This window comes from Dryobates pubescens, chromosome 35 (assembly GCF_014839835.1).
Source record: "Dryobates pubescens isolate bDryPub1 chromosome 35, bDryPub1.pri, whole genome shotgun sequence".
NCBI classification, from domain to species: Eukaryota; Metazoa; Chordata; class Aves; order Piciformes; family Picidae; genus Dryobates; species Dryobates pubescens.
Window position 1 is genome coordinate 6,354,859 of NC_071646.1, and position 13,601 is coordinate 6,368,459.

The 13,601-nt window shown below is 65.7% G+C and overlaps 1 protein-coding gene across 2 annotated transcripts in view; it reads left to right on the top strand.

The window, feature by feature from the left end:
• The first annotated feature begins 259 nt into the window (after window positions 1–259).
• The window catches only part of AHCYL1 (adenosylhomocysteinase like 1), a 54,683-nt gene continuing 41,341 nt past the window's right edge, over window positions 260–13,601 (top strand). Inside the window, exon 1 of one of the 2 annotated variants that reach the window (XM_054176554.1) lies at window positions 260–405. In XM_054176554.1, the coding sequence (XP_054032529.1) occupies window positions 298–405 (108 nt within the window). In that variant the 5' untranslated portion in view covers window positions 260–297. Of the gene's footprint in view, window positions 406–4,884; window positions 4,962–13,601 lie in introns of those variants that run through there. The other variant, XM_054176555.1, reaches the window with a different exon arrangement.

Sequence of the window (13,601 nt, forward strand, 5' to 3'; positions counted from 1 at the left end):
GCGGCCTCACTTGCCCGGCGGGTGCGCGCTGACGTCGGTACGCGCTGACGTCACGGCAGCCCCGCCCCCTGGCGCCCAGCGCGGCGGCCGCAGTCTCCGCCGCAGCGCGCTGCGAGCCGGCGGCAGCGGAGTGTCCGTGGCGCCACCGGCCGGGCCTAGCCGAGACCCGCAGGGCTAAGCCCAGCCAAACCGGAGCGCTCCTGATCGCCCGCCGTGCTCCCTGTCACCCGGTCCTGCGGGCGGCTGCGGCCCGGCCCGCCCCGCCGCCACCACCGCTGCCACCACCCGCCACTCAGGATGTCGGTACCGGAGCCCGCCGGCGGCGAGGAGGTGAAGCAGGCCAAGGAGGTGGAGGACGCCGAGAAATATTCCTTCATGGCCACCGTCACCAAGGCCCCCAAGAAGGTACCGACGGGGGCCGGCCCGGGAGGTGCAGCCCCCGGGTCGGGAAGGGGTGGGGGGCAGCTCGGTTCAGGGGCAGCAGCAGCCCCCGGGTCGGGAAGGGATGGGGGGCAGCTCGGTTCAGGGGCAGCAGCAGCAGCAGCCCCCGGGTCGGGAAGGGGTGGGGGGCAGCTCGGTTCAGGGGCAGCAGCAGCAGCACCCCCCGGGTCGGGAAGGGGTGGGGGGCAGCTCGGTTCAGGGGCAGCAGCAGCAGCACCCCCCGGGTCGGGAAGGGGTGGGGGGCAGCTCGGTTCAGGGGCGGCAGCAGCAGCAGCACCCCCCGGGTCGGGAAGGGGTGGGGGGCAGCTCGGTTCAGGGGCAGCAGCAGCAGCACCCCCCGGGTCGGGAAGGGGTGGGGGGCAGCTCGGTTCAGGAGCAGCAGCAGCAGCCCCCGGGTCGGGAAGGGGTGGGGGGCAGCTCGGTTCAGGGGCAGCAGCAGCAGCAGCAGCCCCCGGGTCGGGAAGGGGTGGGGGGCAGCTCGGTTCAGGAGCAGCAGCAGCAGCAGCAGCCCCCGGGTCGGGAAGGGGTGGGGGGCAGCTCGGTTCAGGGGCAGCAGCAGCAGCAGCAGCCCCCGGGTCGGGCTGGCTCGGCACTGGGGGGGCTGCTGGGAAAGGCGGAACTGGTCCGGCTGGGGGTGCCTGGCAGCCGGGGGGGGCTGTTCCCATTCAGCCGAGGAGAGGGAAATGCGCTCCGGGCTTGGGGGGGCTCGGCACCGGCGAGGGTGGGAGGCTGGCCCGGGTGTGGGAGCGGCGGCTTGCGGGCAGGGCCGGGGGTGCCCGGCGGGGGATGCTGGCCCAGTCCGGGGTGGGACTGGGAGGGATTCGGTGCTGGGGAGGGAGGGAAGGGGTCTGCGGGGGGATGCGGCCCTGGCCCCGCTGCGAGGGAAGGCAGACTGCTGCCCATGGCCCTGCTCGGGGCGGGCAGCAGGGCAGAGGGAGGCTTGGCACTGCCTCGGCGGTGCCTGGGGCTCAGGGCGGCCCCGCAGACGGCGGAGGCAGGGGACGGGGAGCCTGGGCGCCGCGGTGGATGCTCCGTGCGCGCAGCCGACAGCACCTTGCAGTGGGACACAGGCGAGCAGCCTGAGCCGGCTGCAGGCGCCCGGCGATCCTGCAGCAGATCGATCGCTCTGAAGGGCAGCAGGAGGAGTTTTGGGGGTGCTGAGTCTCTTTTCGGGGGGCGAGCTGTGGGAGATGTGCGTGAGAGCATGCTTGGAGCGGGGGGGAGGCTGCCAGAGCAGCCCCCGCCGCTGAGCGCTTCTCCTGAGTCACCTCTTTACCCTTTCCTCCTTGAAGGCCTTCCCGCAGGAGCTCTTTGAGCCCTCCTGGGGCTGCTGCTGCCTGTGCTGCAGGCTCTGCTTGCATGGCCCTGATGGGGACGGAGGGCTCCCGGGCGGGCCGCGCCCCCGGGACAGGGCACAGGACCTCCGCTGGGCGCCTGGCTTGGGGATGGATGAGGGCATAGGGTCCTGAGCTCCGGGCTGGGGCTGCACCTGCTGGGCTTGGGAACGTGCTGCTGAGCTCCAGGGCCCGGCAGCGGGGGCTGGGTCTGTGCCTGGGGGGTCCCGGCAGCGGGGGCTGGGTCTGTGCCTGGGGGTCCCGGCAGCGGGGAGTGGGTCTGTGCCTGGGGGTCCCGGCCGGGGGGCTGGCTCTGTGCTTGGGGGGTCCCGGCCGGGGGGCTGGCTCTGTGCTTGCAGCTCTGCAGGGATCCGGAGCTGCCGCCGGAGTTCCTCCCCTGCTGTGCTGAAGGTTTCGTTCGCCTCGGGGCTGCCTCGGTGCCGGGAGCCCAGGCAGGGCGGTGCGGTGCGTGGGGACCTTCTCCTCTTCTCCCCCTCTGGGGGGAACATCTCTGCTCCCTGCCCTGCCCCGGGGTGGGCTTAGGGGAGTGTCTGACCCTCACGGAGGGGCTGCTGGCAGTCGGCATCCCTCCTTGCTCGGGGGGGGCTGGGGGCTGGAGGCTCTCCCTGTGCCCTGACCCTGTTTATCTGGGCTGTGGACATAGCCTGGAGGAAGGAGCAGAGGAATGTGGAGCTGGGACCTGCCTCTTCCAGATCAGCCTTGGAGATTGTTTTTACCTTCCCCTTCCCATCCTCAGTCTCACAGCTGGGAGCTGACAGCGTGGGGCCACAGCTGGCTGGGGGGGGGACAGCAAACTGCTAAGCCTGAAGTGTCCTTTGGGGCCAAAGTGTGCATCCTAAAGACAAATGGGATGTGTGTGTGCAGGGAGGGGGGCAATCCATCAATCCACCCTGCATCTGCCTCAGGCCAAGCCCAGGCACAAATCCAGGCTGGGTGCAGAGTGGGTTGGGAGCAGTCCTGAAGGGAAAAAAGCCTTGGGGGAGTTGGGTGCTGAGCAGCTCCCCAGGAGCCAGCAGTGACCTCCTGCAGCCCAAAGGCAGCTGTGTGCTGGGCTGCAGGGCAGGAGAGGAGACTCTGCCCCTTGGCTCTGCTCTGCAGAGACCTCACCTCCAATCCTGCCTCCAGTGCTGGGTGCTGAGCAGCTCCCCAGGAGCCAGCAGTGACCTCCTGCAGCCCTCAGGCAGCTGTGTGCTGGGCAGCAGGGCAGGAGAGGAGATTCTGCCCCTTTGCTCTGCAGAGACCTCACTTCCAATCCTGCCTCCAGTGCTGGGTGCTGAGCAGCTCCCCAGGAGCCAGCAGTGACCTCCTGCAGCCCTCAGGCAGCTGTGTGCTGGGCTGCAGGGCAGGAGAGGAGATTCTGCCCCTTTGCTCTGCAGAGACCTCACTTCCAATCCTGCCTCCAGTGCTGGGTGCTGAGCAGCTCCCCAGGAGCCAGCAGTGACCTCCTGCAGCCCAAAGGCAGCTGTGTGCTGGGCTGCAGGGCAGCTGTGTGCTGGGCTGCAGGGCAGCTGAGGAGACTCTGCCCCTTGGCTCTGCTCTGCTCAGACCTCACCTCCAATCCTGCCTCCAGTGCTGGGTGCTGAGCAGCTCCCCAGGAGCCAGCAGTGCCCTCAGCTGTGTGCTGGGCTGCAGCCAGAGCAGGGTGGGCAGCAGGGCAGGAGAGGAGATTCTGCCCCTTGGCTCTGCTCTGCTCAGACCTCGTCTCCAATCCTGCCTCCAGTGCTGCTGTCCCCAGCATAAAAGGGCCATGGGAGTGTTGGAGTGAGCCCAGAGGAGGTGAATCAAGGTCCAGAGCAGCTCTGCTGTGGAGGCCAGGCTGAGGGAGCTGGGGGTGTCCAGCCTGGAGGCTCCAGGGGCACCTCAGAGCTGCCTGCCAGGACCTGAAGGGATCCTGCAGGAAGGCTGCAGAGAGACTTTTGCTGAGGGGGTCTGGAGCCAGCCCCAGGGGGAAGGGTTTGGAGCTGAGGCATTGCAGGGTGAGAGTGGAGCTGAGGCAGAAGTTCTTGAGTGTGAGGCTGCTGCTGAGGCTCTGGGGCAGGCTGCTCAGCAGAGGCTGCCTGGGGCTGGTGTCTCACCGGCAGTTCCCTGCTGCCCAGCAGCCAGCCCCTGCTGCCTGGGTGAGGGCTGTGAGGCTGCCCTGAGCCACTCCTGCCACTGGAGGCTGAGAGCAGCAGCAGGCAGTGACATCCTGGGCCTGGAAGGTGGCTGAGGTGAAGGACCAGGACGCTTCAGGGCTGCTCTTCCCCTCGCCTGGCTGCTGCCTGCCGGCAGCGCTGGGTCACGGCCGGGGCGCCGGCAGAGGGGCAAAGGGGGAGGGTGGCAGTGTTACCCTCCTGGAGGCCCCAGGCTCAGATGCCTTTGAAGCAGGATGGCCATGAAGCCATTCAAACCACCCTCTGCCTCAGTGGGAGTCAGAGCAGCTCCTGTGCTGGCTGCTGCCAGAGCTCTCAGCGTGGGCAGGGGGCGGCGAAGAGGATGCTTGGGAGGGAGAGGATTTCCCAGCCTGGAGGTAGGGCAGCTCCTGGCCTGCTGCTGAAGCAGCTCCTTCCCTGGCTCTTCAGCCTCCTTGAAGTCTGCCATGCAATCAGAGAGGCTGAGGTTGGAAGAGACCTTTGAGATCATCAAGTCCAGAGCTCACAGCCCCAGCCAGCACTCAGCCACAGCCCTCAGCCCCACCTCCAGGTGGCCTTCAAACCCCTCCAGGCATGGGGGACTCCAACCACCTCCCTGGGCAGCCTGTTCCAGAGCCTGGCAGCCCTTGCTGGGAAGCAATTTCCCCTCCTATCCAACCTGAACCTCCCCTGGCACAACTTGAGGCTGTGCATTGTGGAAAGCAGTTGGCATGAGGGAGATGGGAGAGGAGGGAGGGAGGGAAGGGAAGGGAAGGTGGCCAAGCTTCCTCTCCTCTCTGTGACCTGCCCTGAAGAGCTTTTCAAAGAGGAGCCTCCACTTGTGCTGGCACTCAGGGGAAGTGCCAGTGTGCAGTGGGAGGGCTGCCAGCATCCTGTGCCCAGCTTGGAGCTGGGGGGGAAGCATCTCTGGAGGCACATTGGCCTCTCAGGGGGAGAGGAAGTTGGGAGCAGCCAGCCCCGGGGGATCGCTGACAGCTTTGCTTCCTCTCTTGTCAGTGGCTTGCTGGAGGTGGCAAAAGGGAAACAGCTGGAGGTGAGAGATGAAAATGTGGGGAGGGACTTCTGACAAAGGCTGGTGGGGGGCAGGAGGAGAGGGGATGGATGGAAGCTGGCAGAGGGGAGACTGAGACTGGAGATGAGGAAGAAATTGGTGGCAGTGAGGCTGGGGAGAGCCTGGCACAGGCTGCCCAGGGAGGCTGTGGCTGTCCCCCTGCCTGGAGGTGTTCAGGACCAGGCTGGATGAGGCCCTGAGCAAGCTGTGCTGGTGGGAGGTGTCCCTGCCCCTGGCAGGGGGCTTGGAGCTGGCTGAGCTTGGAGCTCCCTCCCAACCCAAACCCCTGCTGTGGAGCTCTGATTGCTGGAGTTAAGCAGCAGCTGCTGAGATCCAGGGGCATGGAGCTGAGGCTGACTGCTTCCCCCCAGGAGCTGGGGGTGCCTGGCTCCTCTCTGCCTGCAGTGTGGGGCAGCCTGGGCTGGCAGCTCCGTGCTGGGGGTGGGGATGGGGCCGAGGGCAGCGGTGCTGAGCTGCCTGGGTGGCGCTCGCCGGGGCTGGGATTGAGAGCCTCCCCCCCAGGGCTTGTGTGAAGTGACTGTGGATGAAGTGATGGATGGCAGAGCTCAAGGGCAGGTTGTGCTCTTCCAGCCCCTCCTGTGCCAGCCCTGCTGTGTCTGGGCCTCTGCTCCCCTGCCTCCCTGGAGACCCTGCTGCCCTTGCCAGCAGTGGCTGCCCCGATCCCTGCCGGTCCTAGAGCTGGGGGTGCCCTCAGGCAGCTGGCACAGAGCACCTGGGTTGGGGGGGGGGGGGGGGTTGGCAAGTGCTGTCCCTGCCTGTCACTTCACCTGGGTGGGGATGGCTGCCTGGGGGGCTCCTGAGTGCCAGCAGACAGACAGACAGACGCTGCAGACAGATCTGCTTACTCATGCAGCACGGCTGGAGCCTGCCGGGGGCTTAAAGCCTCCAATCTGCTTGTGGGGGGGAGGGTGGGGAGGTGGGTGCTGAGCTGCACAGCACCTCTGTGCCCCCAAAGGGCTGCCAGGGCTGTGGCTGGCCTGTCTGGGGTGGTGCTGAGCCCCTGCAGGTGCTGGCACTGCGGGACCCCCCCCGGAGGCTGTGCCAGGGGGACGCCGATGCCCGGCGCTGCAGCAGGGGGGGAGAGGCAGAGCTGGCTGCAGGGGGGAGAGGGGGGACAGAGCCCCTAGGGAGCTGCTGGCCTCCTGGGGAGGGCCTTCTCCAGGGCCTCACTGCTGCTGCTTTGGGCAGGTGCCTGCAGAGCTGCTCCCCAGCTGCCCCTCTGGGCTTGGAGCTTGCTGCGGTTTGCTGCTCCCCTGCAGCCCCATCCCAGGGCTGGGGCTTTCTGCCCCATTTCTCTCAGTCCCACTGAACCCCAACCCTGCTGGGGGGGGTTGGAAAAGACCTCTGGAGCTCACCCAGTCCAACCCCCACCCTGCTCCAGCAAGGGCACCCCCAGCAGTTTGCCCAGGGGCAGAGTGGCCGGGGGGGGGGGGTTGGAAGCTCTCCCTCCCAAGGTTGGGCTTAAAGATCTCTGAGGCCTCTTCCAACCAACCTTGGTGATCCTGTGAGAAGGAGACTCCACAGCCTCTGTGGGCAGCCTGCTCCAGGCCTCCAGCAGCCTGCTCCAGGCCTCCAGCAGCCTGCTCCAGGCCTCCAGCAGCCTGCTCCAGGCCTCCAGCAGCCTGCTCCAGGCCTCCAGCAGCCTCAAAGGAAGTTTCTTTCCCCCCCCCCCCCCAAGTCATGTTGGGTCCAGGCTGGGTGTTCATAAACCACCTTCCCTCTTGGCCTGCCAGGGGGCTGAGGCTGCCCTTGTTGGTGCTGAGAGAGCCTCTGGAGCTGCTCCTTCTTCCTCTTCCTTTCCTTTCCTCCCTTTGCCTGGCTGCTCATAAATCCTCCTCTGCCTCAGTGCCCTTGGGCAGGGCAGTGGCCACCACCTCCCCCCCTGCAGATGCTCTGGGCTCCACTTCTTGTGCTTCCCTGCCCAAATCCTCTGCTCCTTTGCTTGCTCTCTCCCTCCCCTCACTGCACATTCTCCTCCTCACTGGCCTTGGACCAGCTGAAGGCCCTCATCCTGCCCTGTGTGGACCACTACAAGGTGGGTCTGGGCTTCCTTGGGGCTGCAGGAAGACCCCAATCAGTGAACACATTGCAAGGGCTGAGCTGCTCCCCCCCTGCCCCCCTGGGGAGATGAAGCCCTGGAGGTGGTGTCCTGGGTGCTGGCAGCCCACTGGTGGGGCTGGGACCAGGGGCAGAGTGCTGACTGTCCCTGGTTCAAGTCACTCTTGGGTCCTTCTCATCACTTTTGGGGGCTCTCATTGCTGTCCCAAGAGGAGACAGCCCTGGGGACCCCCAGCCCTGGCCCTGGGGACCCCTGGCCCTGGCCCTGGGGTCCCTACCCTGGCCCTGCCCCTGGGGACCCCCAGCCCTCCTGCAAGGCCAGAAGATGCTTAAGGAAGCTCTGGAGCTAGCAAGCAGGGAGAGAGGAGAGTGTTGAGGGCCACCAAGCACCTGCAGAGCCCCCTGGCCCTGTGGCTTTTGCTCCCCTGTTGCCCTCCTGCTGCAGTCCCCTCGGGTGGGTTGGGTTTGCCCAGGGGGGGAGGGCTTGGAGGAGGCTGCAGGAGCACCTCCTGCCTCCTGTGGAGCCTGGGGGTGTTGGGGCCCCCACCTGAGCACTGCTGCTTCTCCTGCCAGCCCCTCAGTGCTGGCTGGGAGCCTCCTTGCCCCCTGAGCAGCCAGGTCAGGAGCAGGGGAAGGCTGCTGGCAGCAGCAGCAGCAGCTCCTCCCTGTTTCCTTCAGGCCTTGCCCAGGCTGAGCTGATCCCCAGCCCACCACAATACTTTCTTTGGGACCTGGAGAGTTTTCCCAGCTCCTGTAGAGGTTGGAGCCTGGTTCCTGTGCTCTCTGCTTGAGGCCCTTGGAAGGCAGCTTGGCCAGGGCCAGGCTGGGGTGGAGCCCTCTGGGGTCTGTGCAGTGCTTGGCAGGGGAGGACCTTGGCCTTGGTGCTCCTTGGAGGGGGATAGGATAGGATAGGATAGGATAAACCAGGTTGGTAGAGACCTTCAAGACCACCAAGTCCAACCTCTCCCCCAGCACCATCTGATCAACTCAACCAGGGCACCAAGGGCCTCAGCCAGGCTCTTCCTAAACACCTCCAGGCATGGGGACTCCACCACCTCCCTGGGCAGCACATCCCCAGGGCCAATCTCTCTGGCTGGGAAGAAGTTCTTCTTCCCCTCCAGCCTGAACCTCCCCTGGCACAGCTTGAGACTGTGTCCTCTTGTTCTGCTGCTGGGTGTCTGGGAGAATTGCCCAACCCCCAGCTGGCTCCAACCTCCCTGCAGGGAGTTGCAGAGAGCAAGAAGGTCTCCCCTGAGCCTCCTCTCCTGCAGGCTAAGCAACCCCAGCTCCCTCAGCCTCTCCTCCCAGGGCTGTGCCCCAGACCCCTCCCCAGCTTTGTTGCCCTTCTCTGGACACCTTCCAGCAGCTCAACCTCTTTCCTGACCTGAGGAGCCCAGAGCTGGCCACAGGACTCCAGCTGTGGCCTGAGCAGTGCTGAGCACAGGGCAGGATGAGCTCCCTGCTGCTGCTGGCCACACTCTGCCTGCTGCAGGCCAGGCTGCCCTTGGCCTTCTTGGCCCCCTGGGCACACTGCTGCCTCCTGTTCAGCTGCTCTCCCCCACTCCCCCCAGGTCCCTCTCTGCCTGGCTGCTCTCAGCCACTCTGCCCCCAGCCTGTGGCCCTGCCTGGGGTTGCTGTGGCCAAAGTGCAGCCCCTGGCACTTGGCTGTGTTCAATCTCCTGCCCTTGGCCTCTGCCCCTCTGCCCAGCCTGTCCAGGTCCCTCTGCAGAGCTCTCCTGGCCTCTGACAGCTCAGCTCCTGCCCCCAGCTTGGTGTCCTCTGCACATTCCCTGCTGCTGGACTCCATCCCCTCCTCTAGGTCGTCAATGAAGATACCAAAGGGCAGGGGGAGGTGTGGGGCTCTGTCCTGCTGGGAGCAGCACTGGGCTGAAGAGCTTTGCTGGTGCCTGGCTGTGCCTTTTATCAGCAGGAGCTTGCAGAGGGCTTCCTGCTGAGCCCTTTGATCAGGGCCTGCTTATCTGAGGGCTCTGACTCACCCTCACTCAGCAGCTGGTGCTGACCTTTGAGGTGGCTGTCCCCAGGCCTGTGGGGTGCAGAGGACCTTCTGCAGAGCAGGAGCCAGCTCTTTCCTCAGGGCCTGCATCCCTGTGGGGCTGGGGGGTGGTTGGAGGAGGCTCAGGGAGTTGCCCTGAGGAGCAGCATCTCAGCAGGCTCCACTGGAGCCTCTTAGCAAAGCCCTGAGCCCCCTGCCCAGCTCCAGCAGCCCCTGGACCTGGTCTGCACTGTCCCTTTCTAAGCACATTTCAGGGGCTGAAGGGGTCCTGCAGGAAGGCCAAGGAGAGGCAGTCCCCAGGGCTTGTGGTGATGGAGTCAGAGAATCAACCAGGTTGGAGAAGACCTCAGAGCTCATCAAGTCCAAGCTGTCCCCCAACACCTCCTGACAACCAAACCCTGGCTCCAAGGGCCACATCCAAGCCCCTCTGGAACCCCTCCAGGGATGGGGACTCCACCACCTCCCTGGGCAGCACATCCCCAGGGCCAATCTCTCTGGCTGGGAAGAACTTTCTCCTCCCCTCCAGCCTGAACCTCCCCTGGCACAGCTTGAGACTGTGTCCTCTTGTTCTGGTGCTGGGTGCCTGGGAGAAGAGCCCAACCCCCACCTGGCTCCAACCTCCCTGCAGGGAGTTGCAGAGAGCAAGAAGGTCTCCCCTGAGCCTCCTCTCCTGCAGGCTGAGCAACCCCAGCTCCCTCAGCCTCTCCTCCCAGGGCTGTGGTTTGAAGGTGGAGCAGGAGAGCTTTAGGTTGGGCCCCAGGAGGAAGCTCTGCATGGGGAGGCTGGGGAGAGCCTGGCACAGGCTGCCCAGGGCTGTGGTGGAGGCTCCATCCCTGGAGAGATTCAAGCTCAGCCCTGCTGTGGGCCTGGGCAGCCCTGCTGTGGGCCTGGGCAGCCTGCTGGAGCTGGAGCTGTCCCTGCTGGCTGCAGGGGGCTTGGCCAAGAGGACCTTGGAGGGTCTCTCCCAAGCTGTGAGGGCAGTTGGGCCAAGCATCCTTTTGGATGCTTCCCCCCCCTCCCAGCCTGGTTGCCCCTGGGCAGGGCACAGCATGGGGAATGGGCACCCTGGGGCAGCTTGGGTGATGCACCAGGGAGAAAGCTGCTGCCTGGGGGTGGGTTTTGAGCAGCTGGTCTTGGACTCCTTGCCTCTGAGGAAGGAGAAGCTGGGGCTGGCCAAGCCTTTGGGAGACACTGGCACAGGTTGCCCAGGGGAGATCCTGGATGCCTCTTCCCTGGAGGTGTCCAAGGCCAGGCTGGGAAGCAATGCAAATGCTGAAGGTGAGTCCCCACCTGCAGCACTGCCTCCAGCCCTGGGGGGCCCAGCACAAGGAGGACCTGGAGCTGCTGGAGAGGCTCCAGAGGAGGCCACAGAGATGCTCAGAGGGCAGGAGCTCATCCCCTCCAGGGACAAGGCACCCTGAGGGGGCACCTGGCAGCCCTCAGCATGGCCTAGGAGCTCAGCAAGGCCAAGGGCAAGGTCCTGCAGCTGGGGCAGGGCAATCCCCAGCACAGATCCAGGCTGGGGGAGGAGTGGCTGAGAGCAGCCCTGAAGAGAAGGCCTTGGGGCTGTCAGGTGGTGCCAAAGTCCCCAGGAGCCAGCAGTGGTCCCTGGCAGCCCAGAGCCAGCTGAGTGCTGAGCTGCAGGCAGGGCAGGGAGAGAGCAGCACAGGGAGGGGATTCTGCCCCTCTGCTCTGCTCTGCTCAGCCCCCACCTGCAGCACTGCCTCCAGCTCTGGGGCCCCCAGCACAAGGAGGGCCTGGAGCTGCTGGAGAGGCTCCAGAGGAGGCCACAGAGATGAGCAGAGGCTTCAGAACCTCTGCTGGGCCAGGCTGGGAGAGCTGGGGCTGTGCAGCCTGGAGAGGAGAAGGCTCCAGGGAGAGCTCAGAGCAGCCTTGCAGGGCCTGAAGGGCTCCAGGAGAGCTGGGGAGGGACTTGGGCCAAGGGCTGGGAGGGACAGGAGGAGGAACAATGGCTTTGGGGAGACTGAGAGTGGAGAGGAGGAAGAGATTGCTGAGAGTGAGGCTGGGGAGAGCCTGGCACAGGCTGCCCAGGGAGGCTGTGGCTGTGCCCTGCCTGGAGGTGCTCAGGCCCAGGCTGGATGAGGCCCTGAGCAAGCTGTGCTGGGGGGAGGTGTCCCTGGGCATGGCAGGGGGCTGGAGCTGGCTGAGCTGGGAGCTCCCTTCCCGGGCAGAGCATTCTCTAGAGCTGCTGGGGCCGCCCGGGCTGCGAATGTTAATTACCCTTCGGGATCAATACCGTGGCCTTGGCAACGAGCTGATTGCTGCCGCAGGATCTGTTTGCTGCGGGCTGGGGCCAGCCCGGGAGCCGAGGTGGCTGAGGACAGGATGTTCCTGCTTGCCCAGCAGCCTGCATTGTGCTCCGGGAGAGCCTCCCCCAGGCCCCCAGCCCGGCTGCAGCTTCCCCTGGGCTGCCTCCTGGGGCCGGCTCCTGCCTGGCAGAGCAGCAGCAGCCTCACAGGCACAGAGTCCTGGAGCTGTTTGGGCTGGAGAAGAGCTTTTAAAGCCCTGGAGGCCAAGCCTCAACCCAGCCCTGCCCCAGGGCACCACCAACCCCACGAAGCCTCTCCTGCTTTGCTGGGAAGAGAAATGGAATCCCAGAGCAGTTTGGGCTTGGGAAAGAGCCTTCAGGTCAGGGAGGCCAAGGCCAGGCTCCCCAGCCCCCCAGCAGGCACAGGGACACAGCTGCTGCCCCCCAGCAGGCACAGGGACACAGCTGCTGCCCCCCAGACCTCAGCACAGCTGCAGCCCAGAGCCACAGCCTGGAGCCATGGAGCTGCTGGGGTGGCCAAAGGTCTTTAAGGCACTGAGGCCAAGCCTCAACCCAGCCCTGCCAGGGCAGCACCACCCCATTGCCCTCAGCACCACCCCAAGGCCCTCAGCACCACCCCAGGCCCTCAGCACCGCCCCTCCAGGGCTGGGGACTCAGCCTCAGCTCCTCAGCCTCTGCTGCCTGCCTGGGGGGCTGCTGGCTGGAGCAGCTCCTGCCCCTCTTCCCTCAGCACCACTGCTCCCAGCAGCACTGGGGGTTAGGATGCCCTCCAGGCCCTCCCTCTGCCCCAAAGCAGCTGCCAAAGCCACCCTGCAGCTCCCTTCATTCCCTGCCATGCCCTGCTGCCAGAGCTGCCCTCCTCCTTTGCACAGAGGCACAGCAGGGGTTGGGTTGGAAGGGAGCTCAAAGCTCAGCCAGCTCCAGCCCCCTGCCATGGGCTCCTCACCTCCCGCCAGCACAGCTTGCTCAGGGCCTCATCCAGCCTGGTCCTGAGCACCTCCAGGCAGGGCACAGCCACAGCCCCCCTGGGCAGCCTGTGCCAGGTTCTCCCCAGCCTCACTCTCCACAATCTCTTTCTCCTCTCCACTCTCAGTCTCCCCTCTCCCAGCTCAGAGCTGGAGGCAGTGCTGCAGGTGGGGGCTGAGCAGAGCAGAGCAGAGGGGCAGAATCCCCTCCCTGTGCTGCTCTCTCCCTGCCCTGCCTGCAGCTCAGCTCTCAGCTGGCTCTGGGCTGCCAGGGACCACTGCTGGCTCCTGGGGACTTTGGCACCACCTGACAGCCCCAAGGCCTTCTCCTCAGGGCTGCTCTCAGCCACTCCTCCCCCAGCCTGGATCTGTGCTGGGGATTGCCCTGCCCCAGCTGCAGGACCTTGCCCTTGGCCTTGCTGAGCTCCTAGGCCGTGTTGAGGGCTGCCAGGTGCCCCCTCAGGGTGCCTTGTCCCTAGAGGGGATGAGCTCCTGCCCACTGAGCATCTCTCCAGCAGCTCCAGGCCCTGCTTGTGCTGGGACCCCCCAGGGCTGGAGGCAGTGCTGCAGGTGGGGACTCAGCCCAGGAAACCCTGGGGGCAGTTTCCAGCCCCTCTGAACCTTTTGCTTTGGGCACTTTCCTTGCTGAGGGTTTCCTCTTCTCTGCTCAGCTTTGGGATTGGTCTGAAAGTCCTCAGCTCCCTTCCTGAGCTTCCCAGGAGGTTGCTTGGTTGTTTTTCCCCCCTCCTTATCCCCAGTGCTTTACCCAAGCAGAGCCTGAAGCCCTGGAAGGCTGAAGGCTGCTCTCAGGGCTTGGCTGCTTCAGCCTTGCCAGGACCTCACTGCTCTTTATCTCCTTGTTGGGAAGGGTGGAAAGGTTTCCAGGCAGGGCTCTGGCTGTGGTTCCTGCTCAGGGACTGATCAGGGGCAGGGCAGGGTCTGCCTCTCCAGGAGGGGGGGGAAATAAACCTGCCCTGAAGATTGTGCCCCTGGGGAGGCCACATCTGGAAGCCTGGGCTCAGCTCTGGGCTCCTCGCTGCCAGGAAGGACATTGAGAGGCTGGAGCAGGGCCAGGGAAGGGCAACAGAGCTGGGGAAGGGGCTGGGGAAGAGGGCTGGGGAGGAGCAGCTGAGGCAGCCCTTTGCAGCCAGCATTTCTGGGGCTGCTAACCAAGGCTCTTGGGCAGCTTCTCTCTGGCAGCCTGGAGGCTGCTGCCCAGGGCAGAGCCCTGCCAGCCCCTCTGCCAGCCTGGGGCAGGCAGCAGGGCATGGCAG